General features: G+C 43.7%; 1 protein-coding gene across 1 annotated transcript in view; it reads right to left on the reverse strand.

Annotated features, from left to right (window-relative positions):
- The window catches only part of znf385d (zinc finger protein 385D), a 64,331-nt gene extending 47,600 nt beyond the window's left edge, over positions 1–16,731 (reverse strand). The window contains exons 1-2 of the mRNA XM_035163792.2: positions 16,394–16,731; positions 7,728–7,870 (exon numbers count right to left, since the gene is read on the reverse strand). Of these exons, the coding sequence (XP_035019683.1) occupies positions 7,728–7,870; positions 16,394–16,415 (165 nt within the window). The 5' untranslated portion in view covers positions 16,416–16,731. The remainder of the gene's footprint in view (positions 1–7,727; positions 7,871–16,393) is intronic.
- Between the last annotated feature and the right edge of the window lie 9,697 nt (positions 16,732–26,428).

Here is a 26,428-nt window from a genome sequence, read left to right on the forward strand (position 1 = left end):
GGTTCAGATCCAGGACTTTCTTTAATGTTTTCTCTATCATTTGCATCAATCTAATCTGTCGCGATGACTGTGGACATTTTAATTTTGCTATTTTTCATGGGTGTATCTGTGGGAAGCTCGATATACTGTAGGATGTCCTGTTTCCTAACCCTACAAACAAATATGGTGTCCGCAGGCAGCAGCAGGGAACGAGCACATAACCAGAGGCCGGCTGAATGAACTGCTGAAGTGTAAAAGAACTCCCTCTCACTTTGTTAGTCACTGTGTTTTGTGCTTTGTCAAAGAGCACGTTCCCATTACAACCATCGACGCTAACATTGACTTAGCAAAGGGCTGGTACTCGTTGAAATGGAGCGTGATGGCGTGTCGAGCGCAGGCTGAGGCCCGTGTGTCACTGCTGCTGCTGCAGGACCACAAAGCAATTTCCCACCGTGAAGATCTGCGCACAGGATCAATAAATCACATTCCTGATTACTCTGTGGGGGGAAATGGAGTTTGTATTGTTTCTCCAAGACAAATGTAGGCTCCGGGCAAGATAGATCTTATTTTCAGGGCCAAAGAAAGACAACACACACAAACACACGTACACCTCCTCAACTCACCACTCGGTTAAACTAAAAACTACTTTTCCACCTCCTTTCACTTTTCTCTTTCATTACACTTCAAAACTCACCCATTCCTGTTGACCCCCCCTCCCTCTATTCTCTGGTCCATTTCCTTCAAGGGGCCAATTTCAATAACTCCTCTGCGTCTGAATCGTTTGAAAGTTGAAGACCAATCCCCAAACTTCTTCAAAGCTCACCTTCTGTTTATTATAGGGAGAAGTGGCCTCTGTGTCTGTTTGTGGCTTCTTTCTCCAAACAGGCAACACGTCCTGACACAAACGCTTTAATCTGCGAAATCAAAGTTGTCCCAAATAAAAAGGGAAAAGTTTCACGATTTCACTTCAGCTACGAGATTAAACTTCGCTTTTCCTGGCTGAAAATTCCTGAAATTACCCCGACAGCCGTCAGAGGACGCAAGGAAACGTGACAGGTCGCTCGTCGCTGCTCGCGCCTTTATTCCCGCTGCTCTAAACCCAACACTGACTCTCTGCCTTGATTATATGAAAACAGAAGAAGGAACAAAGCCAAAACTCTGATTGCACCGAATTTGTTTTGAGGAATTTGGTCTCGACGTGTCACTGAAATATTTATCAACAGGAGAAGCAGAGGTGCTGCTAAATCTTTCAGCCGTCGGAGAGGGTCGGAGGGCAGATGGCATCTTGTATAATTCACACGTACATGGAACGGTCTGGAATGTTGATTAAAAAGCCAGACGTGCGTCATGAAAATGTTTAAATCAAAGTGATTTAATCTAAACGAGCTGCTTGGATTCAGTTTAATCTTGATTTGACTCTGGAATGAGGAGAAACTGGAGAAACTTCATCAAACAATCAAAAACAAAACAATGTTCTGTCATTTTTGACATTAAACTGCCTTTTTCATCAACTTCTCTTATGCTCTTACTTCTCTTATTATTTATTTAAAGGCACAAATGAGTATTTGTCTTTTTTTACACAAACAAAATCCAATAATATGATCATTCTTATAGGTGCATGATTAATTATCTGTTAATGAGTTTATTAATATTTTTTCTGTGACCATGTTTGTGGTTTCGGGCTTAATGGGTGAAATAAATAAAGATTTTTTTTTATCATTATATAAAATAATAAAATCAATAACACCAGATATGAACAGGTACAACCAAAGGAATAGCCTCTTAGTGTTCGTGGAAGATAAAACTGTGATCGATAGATAGATAGATATGTATATATGTTAAAGAATTAATTAGCAATTATTGTAATGATGTTGTTATTGAACTAATTTAATTTATTGAAAACAATGTAATTGAGGCATAATATTATACAGATTAACCATAAACCTTTGTATAACTACAAATGAAAAGAAAACACAAATATTTAGAACTTGAAATAAGAAAAAATAAAGATCTCTCTTTAACGTGAAATGTAAAAAATAAATCCACATCTTTCCTTGCATTGTTTATTCCGTGAAACCTAAACACGGATACATCATCCGCTGACGTGCTCGTATCGGCCGACATTATCTGTCGTCTGATGGATCGCTCGGGCAGCAACAGATTACACTACAGCAACATAATCCATCAGCTGCTTTGTACCTGCTCCAACACCTTGTCTGCATCAAGACCACGAGCACGTCAGCCACGGAACCTCAACATCGTGTTGTTTGCCTGAGAGCTCATTTTCAGCTGGAGCCTCTACAAAGAACCTCTTTACCTCACGTCTACAACAACATGCAATTACATGCATTAAGTCTCCTTTTTATGTCTCCGAGCCACATTTTTCCTTTTCATTTCCTCGTATGAGAGCGAGAGCGAGAGAGAGAAGACAAACATCCTTTCTTTCCCCTCCAGCTCAGGGTTTCACGATTGTGTCAGAGACTCTCGGCCTTAAACAAGATCGAGACTCAACAAGAGGCTCAGGTATTAGCGTCGTTTCATGCAGGTGTGGACACGCACACGGGTTTCAGTTTTCCTTTGTCCTGCACATGAAAAAAATAAATCCTGTAACGCTTGTTCGCTGCGTGAATGGAAGAACTGCCGTCGTCGTCCATAGGGTGCATAAATGTTTATTCATCCCCCGGAGTCACGTAAGCAAATCTGACCTCATCCGAGCAGATAGAAGCGTGTGTGCTTTCAGCGGGAGTGCAGATGGAAAGTAGCTTCAGCCTGATCTGTAAATCACGACGTCTGCTGCACTCAATCGAACAGCTGCTCGGCTTTCTGTGCACAATTACACTCAGATCGGCAACTTCTAATAAACCGCCTGAGCGGAGCCATATCGCTCGTTTGCGGAAGTTAGAGAACGTGAAAGTTTACATACTTTACTTCGGAGCATATTTTAAATTAGACTTTGATTCCGCTTCCATGATATCATTATTTATTTTAGTTTCCTTTCTCCTTCATCCTTTTCTTTGTATCCTTATTGACCCTGTTCTCTTATTTCCTTCCTTCAGGCCTTCTTTCCCTCCATCTCTCCTCTTTTCCACCCGTCCTCAACGGATCTTAAAAGCAAAAACACAGGCTGAAGAAGTACTTTGACCAAATATGTCCCATTATCATGAAATCAACTAAACCACTAAATCACTACAATGTTTATTTTAATTCTACTTCATCTCATCTGCCCTTCTTTGTGTCCTTGTGACCTCTTCTCTCATTTCATTCCCTTCAATCCCTCTTTCCCTGCAGCTCTTCCTCATTTCTTTTGCTTCTTCATCTCACCTGAAAAGATTGAAAACACACAAGCTCTCTGGAGTAAATATGTTTACATCATCATGAATTTACCCATAAAACATCACTAATATCTTCATTTTAGTTTCCTTTATGCTTCATTTAATCTGCCCTTGTTATCAACCATTTGACCTTTTCTCTTATTTCCTTCCATTAGTCCCTATTTCCCTCCTTGTCTCCTTTTTCCTTTAATTGATTTGAAAAGCAAAAACACACAACCTTTCTGCACTTACAGTACTTTAACTAAATATTTCACATTATCACAAATCAATATCATTAATATCTTTATTTTTCTGTCCAATCTACTTTATCTAACCTTTCCTTCTTTGTATCCTATGACCTTTTCTCTTATTTCCTTCCTTCAGTTTCCCTCCATCTCTCCTCATTTCCTTCTTCGTCTTTTACGAAAAATTGCACATCATGAAATAATAGTTTCCTTTCTTTTCATCCCCGTTGACCTCTTCTCTTATTTCTTTATTTCAGTACTTTTACTTTAAGCACCAAAAGTGCAATTTACTGCCAATCTTCTAACTCAAGCAATCGTCTGAATCCCGGATGTTTCCTCTGTGCCACTGATTTGACATTTCAGCTTTTTCCTGCACAGTTTATATGAGCGCTTCAGATCATCTTTTCTCACCTGCTGTGTGATACCTGAAAAAAAAAAGAAAGCCCTGATCAGAACTGCAAGCTGGAGAACAGACTCCGTATGTCGCCCCCTCGGAGCCAAACTCGCAGTGGCGTTGAAAGTGCTGCGAACGCTTGTGTCGACAGAACGTGGAAGAGTAACTCGCGTGTGAAGTCTTTTCGTCAAGCTTCTGCATCGCGCTCTGCTCGAGATGAAGGAAATCTGCAGCTTTTAGAGGAAAGTTTGAGAGCGGAAAAAAAAAAAGGCAGCGAGAGAAAAAGCGGCGGGTTGAAAGAGAGAGAGAGGCGTGTGTCTGTGCGGCAGAGCGGGAGGTGATTACTATCATCCAGCATCAGCTTTCCATCAAGTGTGTTACTCATTACCTGCAGACAAGTCTGTTAAATACAGATGAGATGGGGCGACGCAGTGTTCCTGAACCTTCTCCTGAAATTCTTCTTGCATATAAACAATCTGCCTTTTCCGTGGGTTCTATCTCCAGACGTCTCTCTGTGGCGTCCCAGCTCTTTTCCCTTCATGGGCTTTAGTCTCACTCTCATCCAGCTGGGCTCCATATTTCAAGCTCTCGTTCCACAGTTTTAAATCGAGCTATCCCCGTAATTCAAAAAACCCAAAAACCTTTTATGCTTTTAGCGTTATTCTTTTTTTTTCTCCGGGAGTCATCATGTTTTTTTGATGACCTCGCTGATTCCATATGCGCGAGGGCCACAAATTTCCCTCATAATTAGTCTCTGCTTTCAAAAAGCGGATCAATAGATCCATACCCGTGTGCACATGAGTCCTGGTGCAGTAAGTGCTCAGCCGGTGAGTGCTCTGTTTAAAAGGTACTGCCTCGCTGGTTGCAAATCCAATAAGGTCTACGCAGCCACATTCTACTGTCAACAGCTGTTACAGATGCTGGAGAAATGGACGATTAAAGAGTTTGTCTCTGACATGTGACGCCCACTTATTGGCAAAAAAAAAGAAAAAAGAGTGCTTAGAGGAAATCAATTCCACATAAAAAAAAAACTGCGTACTTAATATATACTTTAAAATGTAAACAGTAAACCAGGCAGGTGACAGCAGAGCCTGACCGACGTGGATGCTGATACAGGGATTAGGGAAACAGATATATCGACTGATGTCCCCCCCCCTTTAATTATTTAGATTGAGGCGGCTGCCATATTTAGATTTGTCCCGCCAGTTTCACAGTTGAACCAAAACAAATATTTACACCTCTCATGTTAACATTTGGTGTTTTGCTCTGTGGCTGCACTGTTTGCAGCGTGCTCCTTCGAGCAGAAAGTCAGGCCTCATAGTTTCAGCTGCAAATAAAAAATCTCTTCGGCTCTGTTTACTCTGTAAAATGCAAGTTTTCTTATCAGCAAGTCATGGACAGCAATATGTGTGTGAAAGGGTGAAAGAATCATATCCAGCTAATAAATCTGTGGCCAGAGAAAGATGCACTAGTCAAGTTTAATGTCACAAACTGTGGATGTGGACAATCTGTCCTCAAATCACATTTTAATCTGCAGATTCACACATGAGGAATTCAAACCTGATTTGTTCTTGCATTACGTCGTGATGGCAAACAACAATAAAACCTGCAGCCTGCATTATGTTCACGTTTTTTGTAGCAAGGGCACGTCACAGCGAGGCGTTCGGGGTCGCTGGTAAACATACAGAACACAGAACTTGTCTCCGGAGAACCACAGGGTTCAGTTCAGGTCATAAGTTAATTACGCTTCAGGAGGGAAAGCTGTAACTGTTATTGTTTTCAATTCATGAGCCAAATACCTTCAGAATTTATACAATTAACTGGGACTTGTTCCTAATTACTGAGACAATGGGAACCTCATTGAGAGTTAAACAGATTTTAGTTTGGAGTTTATTTATTTTGGAAACTGTTTTCTCCTCGTGTGTTTTTCCCTCAAGAAACGTCATGTTAATGACCTGCTGAGCATTGATTCTCTAACATTCATATGAAATTACAGTCATAAAACAAAGTGTTAGCAAAGAATAGGTTCGGTGTAAAGGTTATATAAAGGTTCCATTGTGTTTTAAATCAAAAATCATTCCACATTAGTCGCACAACTTTGCCACATTTCTGCATTTTGACTTTTCCTTCCTCCAGATGTTGCACAACATCGTACAGTTACTCTCTAACGTCCAAACAGCCAATGATTCACTTTCATCGTTCTCAGAATTCCTGACAACAGATGCATCAACTGTAGCTGTTGTGTTTTATTCAACAGGACATTTAAAGTACTCACAGGGTGTGGTTTCATTCAGACATTACTGGTTTCTACCACACTTTCAAGTACTTGTGTTGTAACAAACCCAACTAAACCAAACACTGTAAATTTAAACTCACATTTAAAAAAGCTCTTACAGACTGAGGGTGTGATGACCAGAATGCAAAAATACTCAGGCGTCAATATTTTGGCATCACAACTACTCAAACTGATGCAACAAATAAAAGTGTCAATAGATGTGCGGCAGCTCATTCATCAGAAATAATAACGAGTCTGTATCATCCAGTTATGATGATTTTCTTAGACAGAGGAAGGGAGGGGGGGTTCCGCTGCCTTGAGAAGGAGCCAGAGACGTTGCAACAGGGTAATCGTGAAAGCAGGCATCTGCCTCGGGCCCCCGGGCTGAGAGGGGGCCCCCCCCAAGAACAACTGATCCACAGCAATGATAATTTGGCAAGAACCACCTTAAATTATATGATCAGCTTCAACAACACTGGTCGGAAACTCCCTAAAGAGGCCCCGTGCAACTAACCTCTTATCAAAACCTTGGCTGAAGACGAGAACGTCTCTCATGAAAGGGTTCGGTTTGATGAAGGGCCCCCAAGGACACTTTTGTGAGGGATCCCCAAAGCGTAGGTGGATGCTAGCGCCTCATCAGAGGACAACGACAGGATTGGTGACCCGGAGCAGTGTTGTAGTCTAAACTACTATCGGCTACAGTGATTGGTTGATGCCTTTATCCGTTATGGGAAAGCTCAGAAAACTGCCTTTCGGAGAAATAAGAAAAAAAACGACGTCACTTTTTGGCTACGAAACAAATGTTTGAAATAATAGATTGACGTGCGAATTACTCACGCACAGAAAAACGCCCTCGGTGCATGAAGCCCTTTCGACAGCAACATTGTGTACAAGCTTCAACATCTTCTATGGTAAACCTATGTTCCCGTGTTTGACTTAAAAAAGAACCAGATGTGAATGTGAACAAGGAGATGGATTGTACTCAGCGGCCAAATTCCTCAACGAGAAATAACCTGCTCACACTTTATGAGTTTTTGGTCTCAGAGCCTAAAGACACAGCTGTCAGTAAATCACCGAGACAAAGCGGAATATGCAAACGAAATGCACTGTTACACATTTTTTCCATTATTGTGTCTCAGTTTTTCATTTCTGAAAAAAAAAGAAATAATGTGCAGAAACACAGTAAAGAGATCCACTCGCACAGTTTCTGTCTTGTAGCCACTAAATAAATGTTTGCTAAACAAAACACAAGCGTACGTTTCCTCCTCAGATTTACTCGTCTTAAGCAGAGCGTCAACACCAATCATCTTCTCTTTCTCAGAGTTCGGGCACTAAAGCTTCAAAAGCATCAACCCAACGAGATGTTTCATGGGTAATTAGACAAGAACAAGGACTTTATGAACAGACGCATGAGGCAAGAGGACGGTCGGACTCAAAACGTTCGTATCCTTCAGAGCGGGACAGCGTCAGAAACCCAACGAGCAGATCACACGTTGACCCCGGGAGGTCGGCACGAGTCTTACCGTGTTGAATCCCGGGAAGAGGCTGATGGCTGAGGCCGCCTCCAGTGGAAAGGGCAGGAACTGCTTCATGCCCAGCGCGTTCTGGATGCTGGGCAGGGTGGGACGCATCAGCGCCTGCATGAGGCCATTTTGACACGTGTTACCTGTCGGAGGGAGAGAAGAGGCAACGTGTTGAGCTGCAGAAATCATCCAGTTTACATGAACCTTCAGTCTGTGTGTGTGTGTGTGTGTGTGTGTGTGTGCGGCTGCTTGTTGGAGATAGAGGCTGAAAGAGGCAAAAAGCATCTAATGTAGTTTTTTTAGGTGTTTTTGTGTCTCTCTTGTTGTTTTAATTCTCTTTTTGTCAGTTGTGTGTCTCTCAGGTAGTTTCTCTGTGGTTTGTGTGTTGTAGCTTTGTGTCTCTTGGTCGTCATTTTGAATCCCTTTGTAGTAACGTTGGGATGTAACGAAGTACATTTACTTCATTACTGTGTGTAGTGCTGTATTTTGATGATTGAAACACCTTGGGGTGAACTTCACAGTCGCCTCACGGCCTTTTGGGAACTTTTAAACACGTCTCAGATGATGAAGCAGTTTGAAAGGACCTTGAGTTGGTCACACATACTGATCCTGATATTTTTTATTGTCTCTTTGTATTTCTTATTCACAAAATGTTTCAGATGTTATTATTTACTCCTCATAACTTTACACCCGTAGTTGTACATTCGACCGCAGGACTTTTACTTGTAATATTGTTGTATCGTTCTGGTTAATCATCTCCATTACTGCTAATTGGCTCAAATATCTTGTATTTCTCTCAGGCTGTTTGCTCGTGATTCTTCTGGATTACATGCCCTCTTGTGATCATGATCAGACCCGAGCTACGTGCTGAGAACAAGCTGTAAACACGCAGATGACCGCTGCACGACGCTGCACGACGCCGCACCGACGCTCCTCCCTGCAAAACAGATGTTGTCATCCTGACAGTGGCGTCACAACTAGCTGATGTGGAACGCCTGCAGCCAGCACAGTGTGGCCGAGGAGATGATTCAATGGTAAAAGCGGCCTGGCTCACACATTTCCAGGAAAAACAAAAGTAAATACTTCACTTTTATTGTCATGTGAGTGCGCCACGCCAGCGGAGCGCTTTATAAACCACCAATTGGAAACAGCACCGGGCTGATTTCAACATGACAGGATCAAAAAAAGCATCACAGTCTTCCAAAACATTGGGAATTAAAGAAGCCATTTCGCAAAAGCTATAATGAGAACCAGAGGGATGATTTTTCTTTTTTTAACGCTGCACTTTTACGGTGGAACTGTGGGCCGGCCCGGCTCTGAAGTGCTGGCAGATACAGCATCGACTCAAACAAAACCGTCTTGAGGAGAAAAAAAACAAACAAGGTTTGCCACGTTTTTTGGTCCCCGGGCGGCGTTGAGGGGTAAATGAAATCAAGAGTCATAACGACAGGAAGCGAGAGAGAGAGGGGAAAAGCCACAGACAGTTCCCCCCCCTTCCCTCGCTCCGTCTTCTGTCTTCTCCCTCCAGTTGCCGGAGCGCTGCCATCTGTTGGAAAAAGAACACACGCGGTCTCTTCTCATGTGGAGGCACGTCCCTGTCCCAACTTTAACAAAGCATGTCCTTCTGTGGGTGATCATCCAACCGTGCCATCACTCGACACGGCGGCCTGACGTCAGCCCGCAGGCACGCCGCACCTCGCGTTTCGGGCCAAATCCACCATTCAGCCGCTCCAACGGTCCAAGCAGGCCGTTTGAACACACCAGGGCCTGATGTGTGGGACGAGTCCGCGACGAAAATGAGGAGTGACACGCCGAAATGTGAAACGCGTTTGATAAGGTCGCGTTTAGTTTGCTGATTGATAGGAGATGAAATCTGACGTGTCATCGCGGGGCTGACGTCTGCGAGTTTCGGATAATTTGTTCCACCGCTGAACAAGAACTCACAACGAGGCCTTGTTTTTCTGCCGATGTTTGAAAGAAAGAAGCGTTTTGATCCCTCGACGGAGCAGAAATAGTCACATGGATGAAAACTAAACGTGATAAAAGTGCAGAAGAAGACTCACTTATGCAGAAAGGACCTTTTGGCCTTATTTCTTATTCAATAGTTTTGAATTTGTATTAATATTTATGTATTCTAATCCTCGGTTTGATGTTACAGGTTGTGCTTTTGCAGCTAATATAAATATATGCAGCAGGAGTTAAGTTTATCATACAGGAAGAAAATATGTTTTTTAAGGAAACTCTGTTAAAGAACTCGTGGTTGTGAAATATATAAACTAGCAGAACAAACAACACATGATTTCCTGCTGCAGTGTTAAATAAAGTTGAATACTGTGGGTTCACATTTGTGAGTAAATGTATTTTTGTTGCTTTCCATTGATGGAGAACCTTTTTAAATATCTCACCATAAGAATATGTACCGCAAAAAACTAAAACTGTCAGGACAGCAACAAAGCTGAGGTCTGACACCGAGGAGCTTTCAACTCAATGTTAACATCCGCTTGCTCATAAACCAGAGGACTGAACAGATTAAAAATTAAACTGCTGTTAAATGGAAAGTGAAGTGATCACTGAAGATGTTTCACTTCATGCTGGGGATGGGGGGGGGGGACATGGACCCCTGAAGTGAGTTTCACTGTGAATCGATTCTTTTCACACCAGAACAGGAACAACGTGGCAAATTCACTAATGTGCGTTAAATCATGCCAATAAATCGCTTATTGTGGTTCAGTCTGTGCGACAAACCTCCACAGTTGAGAGGGTCGTCCATTAACTAACTGAGGTCGGTGGTTCGATCCCCAGCTCCTCCAGTCTGCATTCTGAAGTGTCCTAAATTGCCCCTGATGGCTGTGCTGACGGTGTATGAATGGTGTGGGATAGAAAAATGAATAAACGAGCGATGAATGTGTGCATTAAAGTGTTTTGAGCCGTCAATAACACAAGAAAACTGCTAAATAAATCCCATATATATTCTATGTACCGTAGCCATGATGGTCGTATGACTGCCACTCTGAAGAAACAAGTAAAAATAGTAAAACATCCTGGACCCGCCCGTTTATCTGGATCTGCACCAAAATAACAATTCCTTCTTCCTTGGCTCTCGCTCCACCTCTCTACAAAATTTCATGCGGATTGGTTCTGTAGTTTTTTGCGTAATCCTGCTGACAAACTAACAAATGTCCATAAAAAACATAATCTCCTTGGCAGAGGAAGGGAGATGAATGTATGAATCTCAGTCATCCAGGTCATGGTATCTTCAGACTTGTGTTTCAAGTAACTATCTCGCCATGAAAAAGTAAAAGAGATCTCATTCCATCCATTTATCCGCTCCAAAATTAAACGGGTCCTTCCTTGGCTCATATCGTACCCGTGCACAAAATTTCATTAAAATCGGTCGAGTAGTTTTTGGAATCCCAACCCGGGCAGAGCTTCCTGAACCTCGCCGTGCGTGAGGTGTGAAAAAAGCTAAATTGATTTTGTGTTGTTTCCTGTTGTGCGACGTAACGCAGCAGTCATCATCAGGCCCAACGTGCCCAAACACAAAAGCACATTCCAGCCCCGCAGCAGAGGGTTAGTGTCTCTCGCCTCCTCGGCCTCGTCGTCTGTCACCAACAGCAAAACACACAAAATATGAGGCAGAGACGGAAAATGAGCCCGTGGCTGCTGAGCTGGACTCAAACCAGCGACTCTGAAGGAAGAGCCGTGTGCAGCCGGACCTGGCACAACGGCACAGACGGCCTCCATAAATATCATTTTGTCCGAAGTGTCAATATTTGACTTGAGTTTGGGCTAAAATATAAAAAAATGGTTTTTATATTTGAGTTTGGTCGAGAGCTTCTAAATCCCGACTCCGGCGGAGAGCGGGGCCCCGGTGGTCTGAGCCTCGGCATCTGACGCCGGCGACTGCTCTGCATCTTGAGTTGCTCAGAGAGTCGCTCCACACGGAAAGGTCAGCGGGTGACCGTCATTAAAATAACTGGCAGAAGAGAGTGTGAGCAGCCTGAGAGCTGAGAGGAAAACAGAGGAATCTACAGTTTTTATCCTCGATGCTACGACCGTGTCAGAGGCTTGTAAAGGGAGAGAGATAGCACAGATTTTACAAGAATAAAGTTGGAACGTTACAACAATAAAGTCATAATTCGTCGTAATATTACCTGCACTAAAATGAGGAATGTGGAGCATCTTGTTAACAAGTATCAGGACTTTGAAAAGATTGTGTAAGAACTGAATCTATTCTGAAGAAAGAACCAAACAAACTCTTCAGTGGAAAAGGAAATGTTTGGTGGTCGACTGTGAAGTTATCGTTGGTCACATCCGAGTAATATTTAAAGAAATTTCATAGTTTCTCGAGAAAATGTGAGATTGGTTCAAAATTTTAGATCCAGGAGTATAAGTCCGGCTTGTTTCCTAAAAAAAAAAATCATTATTTTCGTAACATTATGACTTTCCTCGTTAAATTAAGACTTTATTCTCAGTTACAACTTTATTCTTGTAACAGTACAAACATCTCAGATTTATTTCTCTTCAATACGACACTAACTTTCCTTCGTACAATCCTGCGACCTTGAATCTAATTTCCTCTCAAAGGCATCGATGAGACGATGAGAACAAAAGAACCTGAAACGAGTCGGAGCCAAACAAATGGAACATATAAGGTCATTTGAATGAAAACCCTGTTTACGTGTCACTTCTCTTCATGAAACCTCCTCGGCTCCGGTTCCCTGACGAGGTGAATGAACTCTTGTCTCTCGACCTCTCACAACGAGCCTCTCATGCGCTCGCTGACGGCAGGTATGCAGTGGATTAATGTGAGATCTGGAAGTGTTTGAGGTCGTAAAATGTTTGTTTATGTAAAATCTGACCGCGGGGTTTATTTTAATTTTATTTGAGGCCACACAGAAAGCTGCTGAGGACGATGACTCGTTGGGTCGATGGGTCGAGCTCAAGGAAAATGATCTGCTCTGTATGAAAGCTCCACAAACGTCAAGCCATATCATCTGGAGCTCCCCCCCTGGTGGCTGGCTGCAGTATAGGTCGTGTATCCTATCTCCTCCATGTTAGCAGATGGGACATGGACCAAACTAAAACTTCAACGTTCACGTTAATTCATTTTTTTGAGGCATTTTTAATCACACTGATGTTTGTTCAAGTGCGATAAGTTTGGTTTCAAGTTCTTATTTGACGCTATTAAAAACAGTGTGAGATGTCATATTTGACAGCCGAGACTGACTCGTGATTGGTCGATATCCGCTCTGGCTCCAAATGACGTTAAAATCGTACATTTCGGAATCGTCCGTCTCTATTTGCACCAGCAGGCGTCTGTTCCAACTAAAAAACGTAGGAAAACATTTAATAAAGCTGAAGATATTTTTGTAACATAGTTGAGGATCAAATCTGAGGTAAATGAATATTTCACTTCCCCAGAAACACGACTCCAAATAGATGCTAGTTTTGTGTAGATGTGTTAACACATTAACCAGATCATCTCCTAAAGGCCCTGATGTTTTTTATACACCTCCATCTCCAAGAGGCTAATGAAAAAGGAAATGAATTAATGCAGCTTCAAAGACGTCCGTTGATATTCGGCTGTAGGCTTGTGTTTTCCTAAACCAAATTTTAATTAATGAAATTTCGCACGAGCCAGTCGCCACACACGTTGAACCCGGGGCTTTTTCGGAGCTGCTTCCTTCGCCGACTCTGCCCAGAGCTGAGACGTCGCGCAACCGAGACGCGATGTGACGCCCGGAAACGTTTGAAACTGATCAGAATTGATGAAAGTTTTTTACCCACTGGCCTTTGTTTACCCATTCCCTTTGAGGCGGCGTTTAATGATGCAGCGCGTACAGTACGAGATGTAAAGAGCAGCTCACTGGACAGGATGTGTGTGTGTGTGTGTGTGTGTCTGTGTGTGTGTGTGTGTGTGTCTGTGTGTGTGATGCTCCAGACTCGAGACTGTCCTCTGCACTGCCCTTCCTGAAACATTCACTTATCTGGGCTCAAGCGTTCTTTACTCCTGCGGCAGCATGTCGAGAGAGGGAGAGAGTAAAAATGATGTCTGGAGGACGCCGACTGGCATTAATAATTAATCATCTTGTGCCGCTCTCCTCCACCGTCCGCCTCCTCTCGGCGTCTTGAACCGCGGCTGCTGCCTCCTCCGATACGATCTGGCCAGAGAGGCTCCGATAGTCCGCGGAGCCAGAGCGCCTCGAAATGAAAAGATCACTCTGGCATGGCCGTCCATTTCCCACAGCAAATACAAATCCAATTACGAGATAAATCTGAATTCCACTGGAAGTCATTGGCATGCCGATGACGCTCCGGATGTGATTAACACCTTTGTGTTTTCATGGAGTCCGCTGATTGTGTTCCGTGACCCTTCACGTGCTCTGAGATCAGGGGATAAAATCATTTCACCCCTATTAAAACCAACAAAGTGAGTCCAAAGGGTAAATGCAAAGCTTTCTTATTTCTGAAAGACACACTTCCACTGATTTTCCTGTTAACCTTTGCAGGATTAGCTCTCTTCCATAAATCGCATCAGCGTGTGGCCTCCGAGCTGCGATGCTGTCTCCGTCTCCTTCAGATTAAAACGCTGTATCTCGTTAACAAACGCAGTGAATCCTGTCCAACAATCGCTTCCCAGACGCGCTCTGTAATCTGACGTTAACCAAAACGATGCTCACGTGCTGCGGCCGCGAGGCCAGACACCCGGGATGGATTTTCTCGGGGCCCTTTTCGACTCCACTTCACTAATGGCTTGTTAGGCTGCAGCACACACTCAAGACCTATTAGCCTTTACGGTTCTTTTTACTGCCTGGTTCTCCACGTATGCAGACGGCGTTAAATGCGAGAGGGACACTCTTTTCATCCGTTCTTTCCTTTTTCACCGTTTTTTCAGTATCTTGTTTCTCAGGAGGTCAAAGGGTCTCGCCGGCTCTTTTCATGATACGTCACCTGCTATAAATCATCTGAAGAGAAAACATGTTCCAGTTAAACAGCGGAAATGCAGCGCTGGGGAACAAGCAGTGTTATTAATCTTTAAATAGATGGCATGTATTTACTCAGTGGTGCACTCAGGGCTGGGCTCATAAATGCTAAACTGATGCACATCCTGTGCACAACCGTTGACCTTTACTCCTCTTTGTTTTGGTGTTTTTTACGCCGAGCGGTGGAGATAAGTCGGGTCGCAGCACTCCATCTCGCAAAAACACAGACAAAACCGGCAGCAGCAACCGCGGACCCCTCTCTGAACCGCTCGCTGGTTGGAGGCCGACTCGCGTCTCGTGACTCGTGACTCCGGGTTAAACTCGGGCCAAACACCAGAGACCCACCCATCCCGCTTCACCTTCCCTTTTCTCTTTGCCTCCCAGCGCTTTCACACCTGACCGACAGCCGCGGTGAATCTCAAAGAGCCGGAGCTGTCTCCGCACCTGACAGCTTATTCATTTATAAGCTCCCTCCCTTTTCTCACCTCCCCCCGCCCTCCTCCCTCTGTGTATGGCATAACAGGAGAAAATCCGTCTCGCTCCTACGAGCCACGCTCTGTAACTTCAGATCGCTTTAATCCCCGGGATGAAGCAGGGAAAAAAGAGAGTCTTTCATTTAACAAATCACCCCCTCAGAACTCCGGATCCCTGTGTAATTATTCCTCCGATGTGACTGTAAGCCAGCCGTGAGAAGAGCACTTGACGAGAAGCCGCTCGCGCATTAAGTCTCTCTAAGCCTCCTCCAGTCTCCTCTGTGCAGGAACTAATGGTGGGAGGGCTTCCTTTAATTTCTCTGCGTATCCTACACAAAATATCGGGAGGCTCTCGTGGCTGGACGCTCCGGATCTTATTTGGATTTTTCAACATATTGTGCAAATAAACCAGCGTTAAAAAAATCCCAAAACTTCGATTCTCTGCAGCTGCACGAGGGCGATCGCGGCCTGGCGAGGTTCATTCAACACTTCTCAGGATCCCACGGCGAGAAACTTCTCACGCTCTCTTTTCCTTATTTTCTGCAGTGACAGCAGCCAGGTCCATCTATCTATCTCTTTTAGTTTCCCAGAACAAGTAACAGGCAGGCTGGAACACATGCACCTTAGGGAGGGGGGGGGGGGGCTGTGCACTCACACCCTGCATTTGACTGTGATGAAGCACATGCAGGGAACACACACACACACACACACTGAGGTGTGTAACTTCAATGGAAACCAGTGCTTCTTCTCCTCATGCTTTATTATCCATAATGAGTAAGAACACACACATTTACGCTTGTATGAAGTCTGCACACACACACACACACACACACACACACAGTAAAGAGGACCCTAAGGCGTGTAACTTCACACTGCTTTCCTTCAATGCAAACCAGTGCTTCTTCTGTTCATGCCTTTATTATCCAGAATAAGTAAGAACACACACATGTACGCTTGTATGAAGTCTGCACACACACACACACACACACAGAGCGAGAAAGAGAAAAGAGGTCTCTAGGTGTGTATATATGTTAATGGAAACCAGTGATTCTTCTGTTCATGCCTTCATTATCCAGAATAAGTAAGAACACACACATTTATGCTGAGATGGAGTCTGCACACACACACACACACACACACTAGGATGACATTATGCATGTAACCACAATGCAAACACACACACACACACGTACAAATTCAAACTCACCAAAGAACATGCTGCTCTCCATGCTCTCCTCCTCAGGCTCGGGGGTCTGCTGCTGTATCTCCTCTCTGGTGCCCTGCCAGTGTGTGTGTGTCCATGGACGGCAGCCTGGGCATGTCTCATACACTCCTCAGGGGTGTGTGTGTGTGAGTCCGTGCATGTGTGTCTGTGTGTGTGTGTGTGTTCAATCCCACAGCAGCGTCAGTGGCCAGTCTGCACACTGTACTCCTGCACGCCGCTGCTGTCTGAGGACCTCCGGATCTGCCTCTCTGCCTCCTCACACTGGTCCCTTGCTCGCTCGCTCGCTCTCTCTCTCTCTCACTCTCTCTCTCTCTCTCTCTCCTCCCTCCTCTTTAGTTCTTCCCCTCCCTCCACCTCTGTCTCCCTCCTCCTCCTCCTCTTCTCAGACCCCTCCACACACTGGATCCCTTCGCTTCTTTCTATTCTCTCTGAGGTATCTATCTACATTTTAACACAAACGCCTCTCTCTCTCTCTCTCTCTCTCTCTAGGTGTCTCATTTTTGTTTAACGTGTCAACCAAGCTTCTCTCTCTCTCTCTCTCTGTTACACACACTTCTAGTTTTACCCCCACTGTCTCTCCATTATTTGATCTTACTCCCCTTCCCCTGCTTCTATCTCCAGCTCCGTTCCTTTTTTCTTTATTCTCACTGTTCCCTCGCTCTCCCTCGGTTCCCTATCTTCCACGTCTCTCTCTCTGTTTCCACCTCCGTCTGTGTCTTCATGTCTCGTTCCCCGACTTGCCCTTTTTGTGTCTTGTTGTTTTCTCACTGGCACTCGGCACGTTTGATTGGCGCAGAAGAAGAAAACCCATTACAGCAGAAAATTGGGTCACGTTCCAAACACGGGGGAAGGTGGAGGAGACACAAACGGAGCAAAAAGGGGAGAGGGAATATCAAGCTCACATTCACCACATGCCCAGAAACATGACTCTGAATGAATGGTCGTTATTGGCGACATTAATGCAAAAATGTTAATTTCAGCAGATATCGATAATTATCACAGTAAATGTCCGATTTTTGCTCCTGAGTGAAGGTTGTGGTTCTCGATGAACAGCTATCAATATATTGAACCTTTGTTTTGTAGCTATGGATGAAAATTATATTGCGATAATTATTTTTATTGATGGACAATTACGTTGCGGAAAAAAACTAAAAATATTCTGACGTGTCTGCTGTTAACGCCAATTATACATATATATATATAACGTTATATTCTTATTTAACATTTATATATCCAGGAAAAACTCTTGTCATCATGTCTGTCATTGATCTCAAACCTTAATTGTCACCACGGCAGATTTCTTTGAGTTTTATTTGCTGCTTTGTGATGCTTGGTTTGTGTGTGTGTTGTGTGTTGTGTGTTGTGTTGACTGATGGCACAGTCACACAGTTTGTCCTTTAATTTTACAAACATCCAGCTGTTAAACTGTCTCACTCTTTATTTCAGGGGCTGCTTCGCTCATTAGTTTCAATTTTAGCCCGAGTTGGAGCAAAATCCTTTTTGAAACTCGACATGTAACGATCTTTCCCTCCGTCACGGCGATACCTTCCCCGTCTGAGGTCTTTTCTCCGGGAGAAGTACAGCAGGGTAATCGGGTTTCTCTAATCGCCGATACCCCGATAGCAGAACCCAGGTTTCTTGCTTACATGACGTTAAAGTAATCAGATTACTGCAGAAAGCTGATAGTAACACAGTTACTTAAGTGCATGTAAGTGCACTGATTGATTCTGTCTTTTTCGGTCCGTCCTCTTTTACTCGTTCTTTTCACGCTTTGTTGATGAAGCTCACACTCGTTCCCACACACACACACACACACGTCTTTTTGTTTCATTTCACTCTCCTCTGTCTGGTTTTCTCTCTCTTTCTTTTCATGCTTCTTTTTCTCTTTGTCTCTGGTTGGTTGCAATCAGACTCAACAGGAGCTGATATCAGGCCACTTCTGCCTCTGCAGCCGTGACACACACACACACACAGACACACACACACACACAGACACACTGGCTGCTCTTCCACACACACACACTTGTGCTCAATGACTTCAGAAGACATAACACTGACGTACACTTATTTCCCAGAAATGTTCTTCTAAGTAAAATAACCCCTTATCTTAAAACATGTCCTCACCTTAAACTTACAATACGTAACTTTGGCCACTAGGGGTGTCTGATTCAAACAAAAGACCTGGTTTGATGGCGTCGTGAAGCAGCGTGGGATCATGGGAGATGTTGCTGAGGTCGTGTATTCAAGTTTTATTCATGTTACGCAGCAAACGGCAAAAATAATCATGATCCATTAAGAGTGACCAATACAAACAGTGGAAGGAAAACACAGCTGACTGGCTGACAGCGTGTTTGTCCTTCGTTGCCTTGACGGCAAAATGAAACGTCCTGTTACTTTAAATAAAACTTTCTCTGGGTTTGAACATTTGGAAATATTAAGTACACAAGTCAACAAAATGTATAACATGGTTGTTTTCAGACATTATAATAAAGAATTGTTACATAATTTAAAGTTCTTAAGAGCAGAGACAGGAGAAGGTTAAGATATGAATTGTCAAACTTGCATGGAGGAATGAAACGAGGCCGACTGGATGTGATTGTGAGGTTTAGTTCAGGTAAACCGGGAAAAACTGAAGTCCAACAGATTTCGGGACAACAGAGCAGGGCAGGCGTGCAAACAGTTCCATGTTTCCAATCCAGGTTTCAAACAACAGCATGTCGGCATCTGTCGTGCAGAGCCGAGCCGAGCAGAGCAGGAAGCAGAGCAGGAAGCAGGAGGTTGGATCTGAACACAGGTAGACAGAGATTTAGAGGAGCAGACTGTGAACAAACAGACGAGACACATTTAAACATGCAGAGCGACCACAGAGACGACCAGGTGAGGTGAACCTGGGTTTGTTTGCTGCACCAGGAGTTGATCTGATTGGAAGATGAGTTGGTGGAAAGCAGGAGCCAGCAAGCAACACACACACACACACACACACACACACACTCTAACATGTACACACACGGGAACATAGTCCAAACGACAGATAAGTGTAGAGAGGTGAACCACATCCTATCATTATGTCCCCACAAGGAAGGGAAGTCCCAATTAACTCTGCGATTTATGTCCCCACAACTTGAGTAATACCTGGACCACACACACACACACACACACACACACACACACACACACATACACGCAGACCTACACTGATAAACAACCACTCCCTTAAATAATGAAATATGCACAAATTACACATTCACACTAAAGGAAACACAATCAGCAGATTCTGATGATGCACCAACACGGGCAAAAGTACAAGCCAGCTCATACACCCACTAACACACACACACACACACACACACATACACATAACACTACACATAAAGACAGATATAAACAGCTGCACAGCACACACACACACACACACACAAATTGCACAGCTATGTTCACACACACACACACCCTCTTCCTGTGCAATATAATGAGAATGGAAATTATATGGAAATTGCACAATTCGTAATAACGAAGGTGGATAAGAAAAAAAACGATAATATATTAAAAAGCAGTTTGCTTTGGCGGCGATCTGCAGCTGCGAGATGAGCCAGAAGAAAACATCAACGCACGCAGACACACTATCTCCGTCAGCTGTTACTGAGCAAATCCACGTGCTCCTGGGAAGGTCCCGTTTCCCCGAGTTGTAAAGTTGTTGTTTTCCGACTCGGGTGCGTTCATGTGCTTTGAAGTTGGAATGTGGGGAAAAAAAACATGGACACTGTGAACACGTGTGTGTATTTATGAGTTTGGAGTGTTTAAAACACACTCTGACATCTCGTTGCACAATAGCAAAGGAAAAGGATCAGATGTTAGTGATATAAGAATAATTTAAAACGTGCACGTTAATCATTAAAACATCTGTATTTGACAAGTTGACGTTAGAAGAGATTCATGTAGAGCTGATTGTAAAATGATGTTTTACCCGATTTCCAAGTTGTTGCTCCGATTGGGATTTATTTTTTCCGATTATTCCGACACTGCGTGAATGCACCTTAGGACAATTTCCTTTTTATTTTAACTCTGATGTTTTTCTTACCAGTCGTATAAAGAAGTGTTTCAGGTGATTTCTTGTCAAAACAACAGCAGAACGTGCCGTGTTTCTCAATTCGTGACTTAAATCCTCATTGAAATGTAATAATGAATGCAAAGCAATGACTGTTGCCGTTTCCCACCTGACGTCGTTACCTTGAATGTTTTTTGTCAGCCGTTTTCGTAACGTTTCCCTGTTCACTCACACTGACGCAAAGGTCGTATTTCCACCTGCTCTCTGGAAACATTATCCAGATGATGACATCTCATCCACGGGCATTTGTAGACACACCTGGTATTAATGAGCGTTCACTTTATCTCCACGCTGCCAATTCCACGATCAGGTCTCATTAGTCAGACTCGCGCTGTCAGAGCTGTCAGCGAACGTGACGTGTCCCACATCGCACGGAAGCAACAACGGGAGCCGCTCAGTTTTACTCAATCACGGTTAAGTGCTAACACTTGCAGGCTGCTGTTGATCCTCGGAGGGAGCCGCAGCTACGTCACGTCTCCGCTCGTGGGGAAGATGTTTTCCTCAAACGTGTGGTCGCCCTGGCACCGTTTTTAACATCAGCCTGTAAACAGTGGTCACAAATCGCTTTTCATCGGCCACATCACGTCTAGACGTTGTAAACGACTCCTGCTCCGATCGCATCGTGTGAATTTACTCATTAATACGCTGTTCATTAATCCGGAGAGGATATTCAGACACGTCTAAAGTAAATGAAGTGGGAAGTGTCAGACTCTCTCTTGCTTCTCATCAGCCTGGAGCTCGCAGGCATGTTTAGCGTTGAGCCACTAATCTACACACTCAGGGTTTTTTTTCTCCCACTGTAGCAGGCGCACAACCACATAATTAATTTCTCCGGCAGCGTGTTTGCACGTGTCATGTTCCTCATTGGAGTCCTGGTAGCTTGTTAAAGTGATATCACACAGGATCGGGGAGCATCCACTTCACGTCCGTGTTGCTTGAGGAAAGTTTGTTTACATCAGCGATTCGGAGCAGAAAACAACCAGGTTTCTGTTTCCGGGGGGAATAAATAATGTCCACGATCTCCTGGTTGTCGATCCTGTCATACGGCATTTTGCATAAAGTTAAAATCGTTGTCACCATCTCCAGCTCGTGCCGCTGAGCAGCTTTTAGGACACGAGATGTGACGTATTTCTCATGGAAAACAACTGCATGTGTATATCTGCACTAGGGAAGTTTCTTAAAAAAAATAACTTATATAACGTATTATAACAGCTTTATGCAACATACCCTTTATGAAAGTCATGTTCGCTTCAGTTGTTGTTTGGTCTGGCTTTGAAAAACAAATACATACAGAGAATAAATGTCATGGAACTTCTTTTATTATCTAGTTTGAAAGGCATAAGTGAAAAAGAACACAAATGCACCCCCCCTCACCTGAACGCACAAGACTTCTGTGTTGTTTTGATTGTGTCTCCTGCTGCATTGTTCGTATTTGAAAGAGATGAAGTCCGAACTGGATATCGTGTCTAAACTTGGCCCTAATATACTTCGGAGACGTGGTATTGGATCGGTTCATAGATTTGCATGCTCGTAAATGCCAAGACCTGGTATTTTCTGGAGTATGTGAAGCATTTCCTGGCATCGAAACATCTCTAATCTGCACGTGTGTGTGTGTCTGTGTGTATGTGTGTGTGTGTGTGTGTGGCCGTTAAACACACTGGACATATTTGTTAACCCGTTTGAGGGGACAGAGGTTTAACTGTTCCCGAGGGTCTGAGCAGGAACATCCCTGTGTGTGATCATCCCTGCCACAGTGTTTGTGTGGGTCGGTAAAACCACACATGCTCAACCTCCATCTGGACACACACACACAGACCTACACACACACAGACACACACACACACTCTGTCTGATTGGCCCACTGTAACGCTGCAGCTGAAGGTCAGACAGAATTGACCGCTCCTGAGCTCCAGCCGTCGGTATCGACTGCAGATGAGATGAGACGATTTCTTGATCAAAGCGACGTCGTGACCAACCCCCACCACACACACACACACACACACACACACAGATATCTGTCCTCACAGCCTCAGTGAGTGACATCACAGATGAAAAATACAAAAAACAAACAAACACATTCAGAATACAACAAATGTCCTGGAGTGCTGCGTGTGATTCTTCTCCGCTATCATCTCCTTCAGGCTCCTCTGCTGCAGCCATTTTGCACAGCGCAGATGTTTTCAATTAATCCTGAATTCCCACTCTCCCTGCCCTCCCCCACGGTCTCTCCCCCAACTCCCCTCTGAGCCCTGTTCCAGTAAATAAGTTTATTCTATATCAGAAAAGGCAGCTCGGCTTTTCTCTTCTCCTTCGTCTTCATCCTCTGCTCCCTTCCATCTTCCGTTCCTTTATCCGGTTTCACCCCCCGTCCTGTCGTCCTCCACCGTGCGCCGGCTGTGGCGAATGTGTTTTTTAACCTTGACTTGCAGGTGTCAGAGGCAGAATGGGGCATTATTTGTCACCATAAATAGCGTTTAAGCGGCGGCTGCGGGCCTGCAGGAAAAGCCCCGGTGTGCCGCATGCGAGTGCAGCCCAGGATACTTCATTAATCTTGCTGTCACTTCCATGACGCTTTTCATTAGTTATAGGGCTATCTGATCAACAGGCAGACTCTCGACTTTTCAAAGCCGTCCGCCAGCTGCCGAGAGAGCGAGGAAGAGGAGCTGGAGTTTTGTGAAGAGAGAAGAGAGAAATAAGAGTCAGAGAATCAAAGGAGGACTTTTGATTGGCTCGGCCTCAATCAGATCCAAGTCTCTTGGGAGGTCGACCCCGTGTGGCGCCAGTGATATAAAACATGCGCCCGCTAAACAAAAACATGTGACGCAGATGCAGTTCATTTATAATTCAGTTTCATAATTTTTCTGCAACTTTAACCCATGTGTTATCACGTCAGAGTTATGTTTTCATGTCCGTCAGCAGGATTACTCAAAAACTACAGAAGCGGTTTCCATGAAATTTTTGCGGAGTAGTGGGACATGACCCAAGAAGGATCCCAGAACATTTTGGGGCAGATCCAAACAAACACGTTTCTGTTTTTCAGTTTTTTAGGCCATTCAGCAGAATATTACAACAATTTTTGCAAGGGAGTAATGGAACAGGAATTGTTGAAACTATTATTAGTGTTTCATCTCAGTATATTTTATGATTTTATTTGATTTCCATTATCTGTATCACTTTGTGACACAGTTTTGAGATGTGCTTCATAAATAGTTATTATTATTATATTTAAAGAAGTAGCCTGCACACTGAGCCATAAGAAGAAGAGTGAAAAGCCGAAGTAACCAACTCTTTTCATTGAGTCCTGCTGTTGTCGCTTGCAGCATGAAATTCAATCGTGGTTGCAATTATTTTTAATAGTTCTCTTTATTAAAGCAACATGCATTTGTTTGGTTGTGCTGTAAACAGATACATTACTTGTGTAGAAGTAGATGCTCCAAACAGTTTGTGCTGTTGGAAATCTTTACAAACAAAAGGTTTTGCAACTTCAAGGTTAATTTAGTTAAAACCTGGGCTGTAATCTGCATTATTTAGTTTGATTATTAACCTTATTCTACGGACATGTCAAAAAAGATGTCAATTTGCTCTCAGGTCTTATTTTCACGCAGCACGATGCAAGATGAATAGTTTGTCTCTGCTTGTCCACACTGTCAAGTCGGTGTAATGCAAAGATGTTGTAATACTCTGTAATATCTATTACCACGGCAACTCTTTTGAGAGCGGCGAACTGAAAATGTCATGACAACAGAGGGCTGAGGAAAAATAAAACAAAAAATTACTAAGCCGGAGCGTTTCAGTTTTATTTGCCTGGGACGGCGCAGCGACTATGAGTCATTCACGGGAGAGAGAAAATATCACAACTCCTCGGCAGATGGGAGAAGCTCCGGCCCACGTCCCCTCGACCACGAGCCTCTTCTAAGTAGACCGAGCAGAACGCTGATGACCGCTGACTGTGATGGAGGGTTTTATGGACTGCACTGCTACAGACAAGTGCGCCACGTCTAATGTGGCTTGTGTGTAACCCACCTACATGCGTGCCGAAGACATTGTGGCCTGCGTCCCTCCCACTAAGCCTTGTGGGATTGAATCTGGTTTCCCACCACTTCCCCTCCATGTGTTTTACATCACCGGGGGGGAATGGCTAACAGGAGATAACCGCTCATACCTGCAGGGAAGAACTCAGGCTAAACATAGCGGTTGGAGAAGCTTTTAAACTGAAATGTGATACGTACACCGACTGAAGCAAGTGGCGATACTTTGAAAAGGAACCCGGCGTGCGAGCAAAGCACATAAATGTTTCCAGCTATGGCCGTGAGTCATCCACAGGCCTCTGTTGAGAATGGTTTTATTTTTGAGGATGTCATTAATGATATACAGTCGCGGATATTGACTGGAGGTACGAGCCCATTCCTCCTCGGCGAGGTTCGGGCTCGCACAGGAGGCAGCCTGCAGCAGTTAAGAAATAAAATGACACATAAAACCACTGCAGTAACACTTCCAGTTGCTCTTAGATTGAAAATGGAATAGAAATGGGGTTTCAGGTAATCAGCCTGAAAATGCTGCGGCTGCATACCCTGAAACGCTCGACCGCTCGCCAAACTGTTGATCCATCTCCCGTCCTGTTTCTTTTTTTTCTTTTCTTCCTCCTCCCTTTCTCTCTTCGCCTTTCGAGTTTTCTCTTGCAGAGAGGATCAAAGCGTCCTCGCAGCGCTTTTCAAAATCCCACCCCCCGCTTTTACCCAATGAAGTAATTGGAAACAGAGAGTGAAGTTATGGCACCCCGGATGATACTGTGATTGTTAGCAGGGAGGTTTCAGAGCAGAACAAGAAACCAAAGGAACAACGACTGCGACGTGGTTTAAATGAGGTCAACTGCTGAATAGTCTTTCTCTCTAATACTTGATTTGAACATGCGAGACGCGGGGAATAAAGTTAAAGGGAGGAAGAAAGTAGAGAAAAGTACCGAACGACTTGCACTTTACGACTTAAGTGTTAACATAACAGGAAACTTTCTGCTTTGCTTCCACTTCATCACAGTGACACGTCGAATGTTTTCCTTCACGACATTTTAGCGTAAATACGAGATAATGTTGGCAGATTAAAATCTTGATCTACAAACTGTTGACTTTTTCGGTAACGCAGAAAAACTAACACACTCCATTATGATGACATAATGATTTTTGAATTATAAAATTGTTTCCATCCTTTTTTTATTAGCGTCTTCTGCTTCAGTAAGTCATCAAAACATGGGGGCACAGACTTCAAAGACCCTGAGGGGCCTTATCCTTCAGCTGCAAAAACATATTGGTGAAAGTTGTGGAAAGATTGTGGTTTTGATTAAAAGTTATTACGTCCTCCATTGTTGATGTTTTTCAATGTTTAATATGTTTAATATTTTCCGAACCACAGTGAAATGCTTTGAGCTGAACTTCGGGGGTTGAAGTTTTCCTTCTTCATAAAAATGTAAATTTACGAGACAACATTTTTGCTTGCGTATATAAAACTGAAGCATGTACATATATATTTGTTAGACTTTGAAACTTGAAGGACGGATCAACAGTGTTAAAAGTGTTTTGTTGAGTCTTTGCTCGAAACCAAAGTTAATCGTTCCGAATTAAAATAATGGACGTAGACTCCACGTAGAAAGTGAAGTGCCTGAAACCTGCATTCTCTCGAATTACCTTTAGGGGGCGACTGCACGGGTGTTGCAAAAAACACGTCAGTTTCTATAGAGGTCAATGAGAAATTCTCACTTGATTTCTAGCGTCAGTAAATAGTTTATCGTCTCAATCTCTAGTTTCAAGTCTTCATCGATACAGTGTGATGTTCATTTTGTAAATTATGGTCTATTTAGAGTCAAATAGACCATGTGGATTTGGGGCGTAGATGCCATGTGATTGACAGCGACAGTGGTC

This window comes from Hippoglossus stenolepis, chromosome 8 (assembly GCF_022539355.2).
Source record: "Hippoglossus stenolepis isolate QCI-W04-F060 chromosome 8, HSTE1.2, whole genome shotgun sequence".
Classification (NCBI taxonomy): Eukaryota; Metazoa; Chordata; class Actinopteri; order Pleuronectiformes; family Pleuronectidae; genus Hippoglossus; species Hippoglossus stenolepis.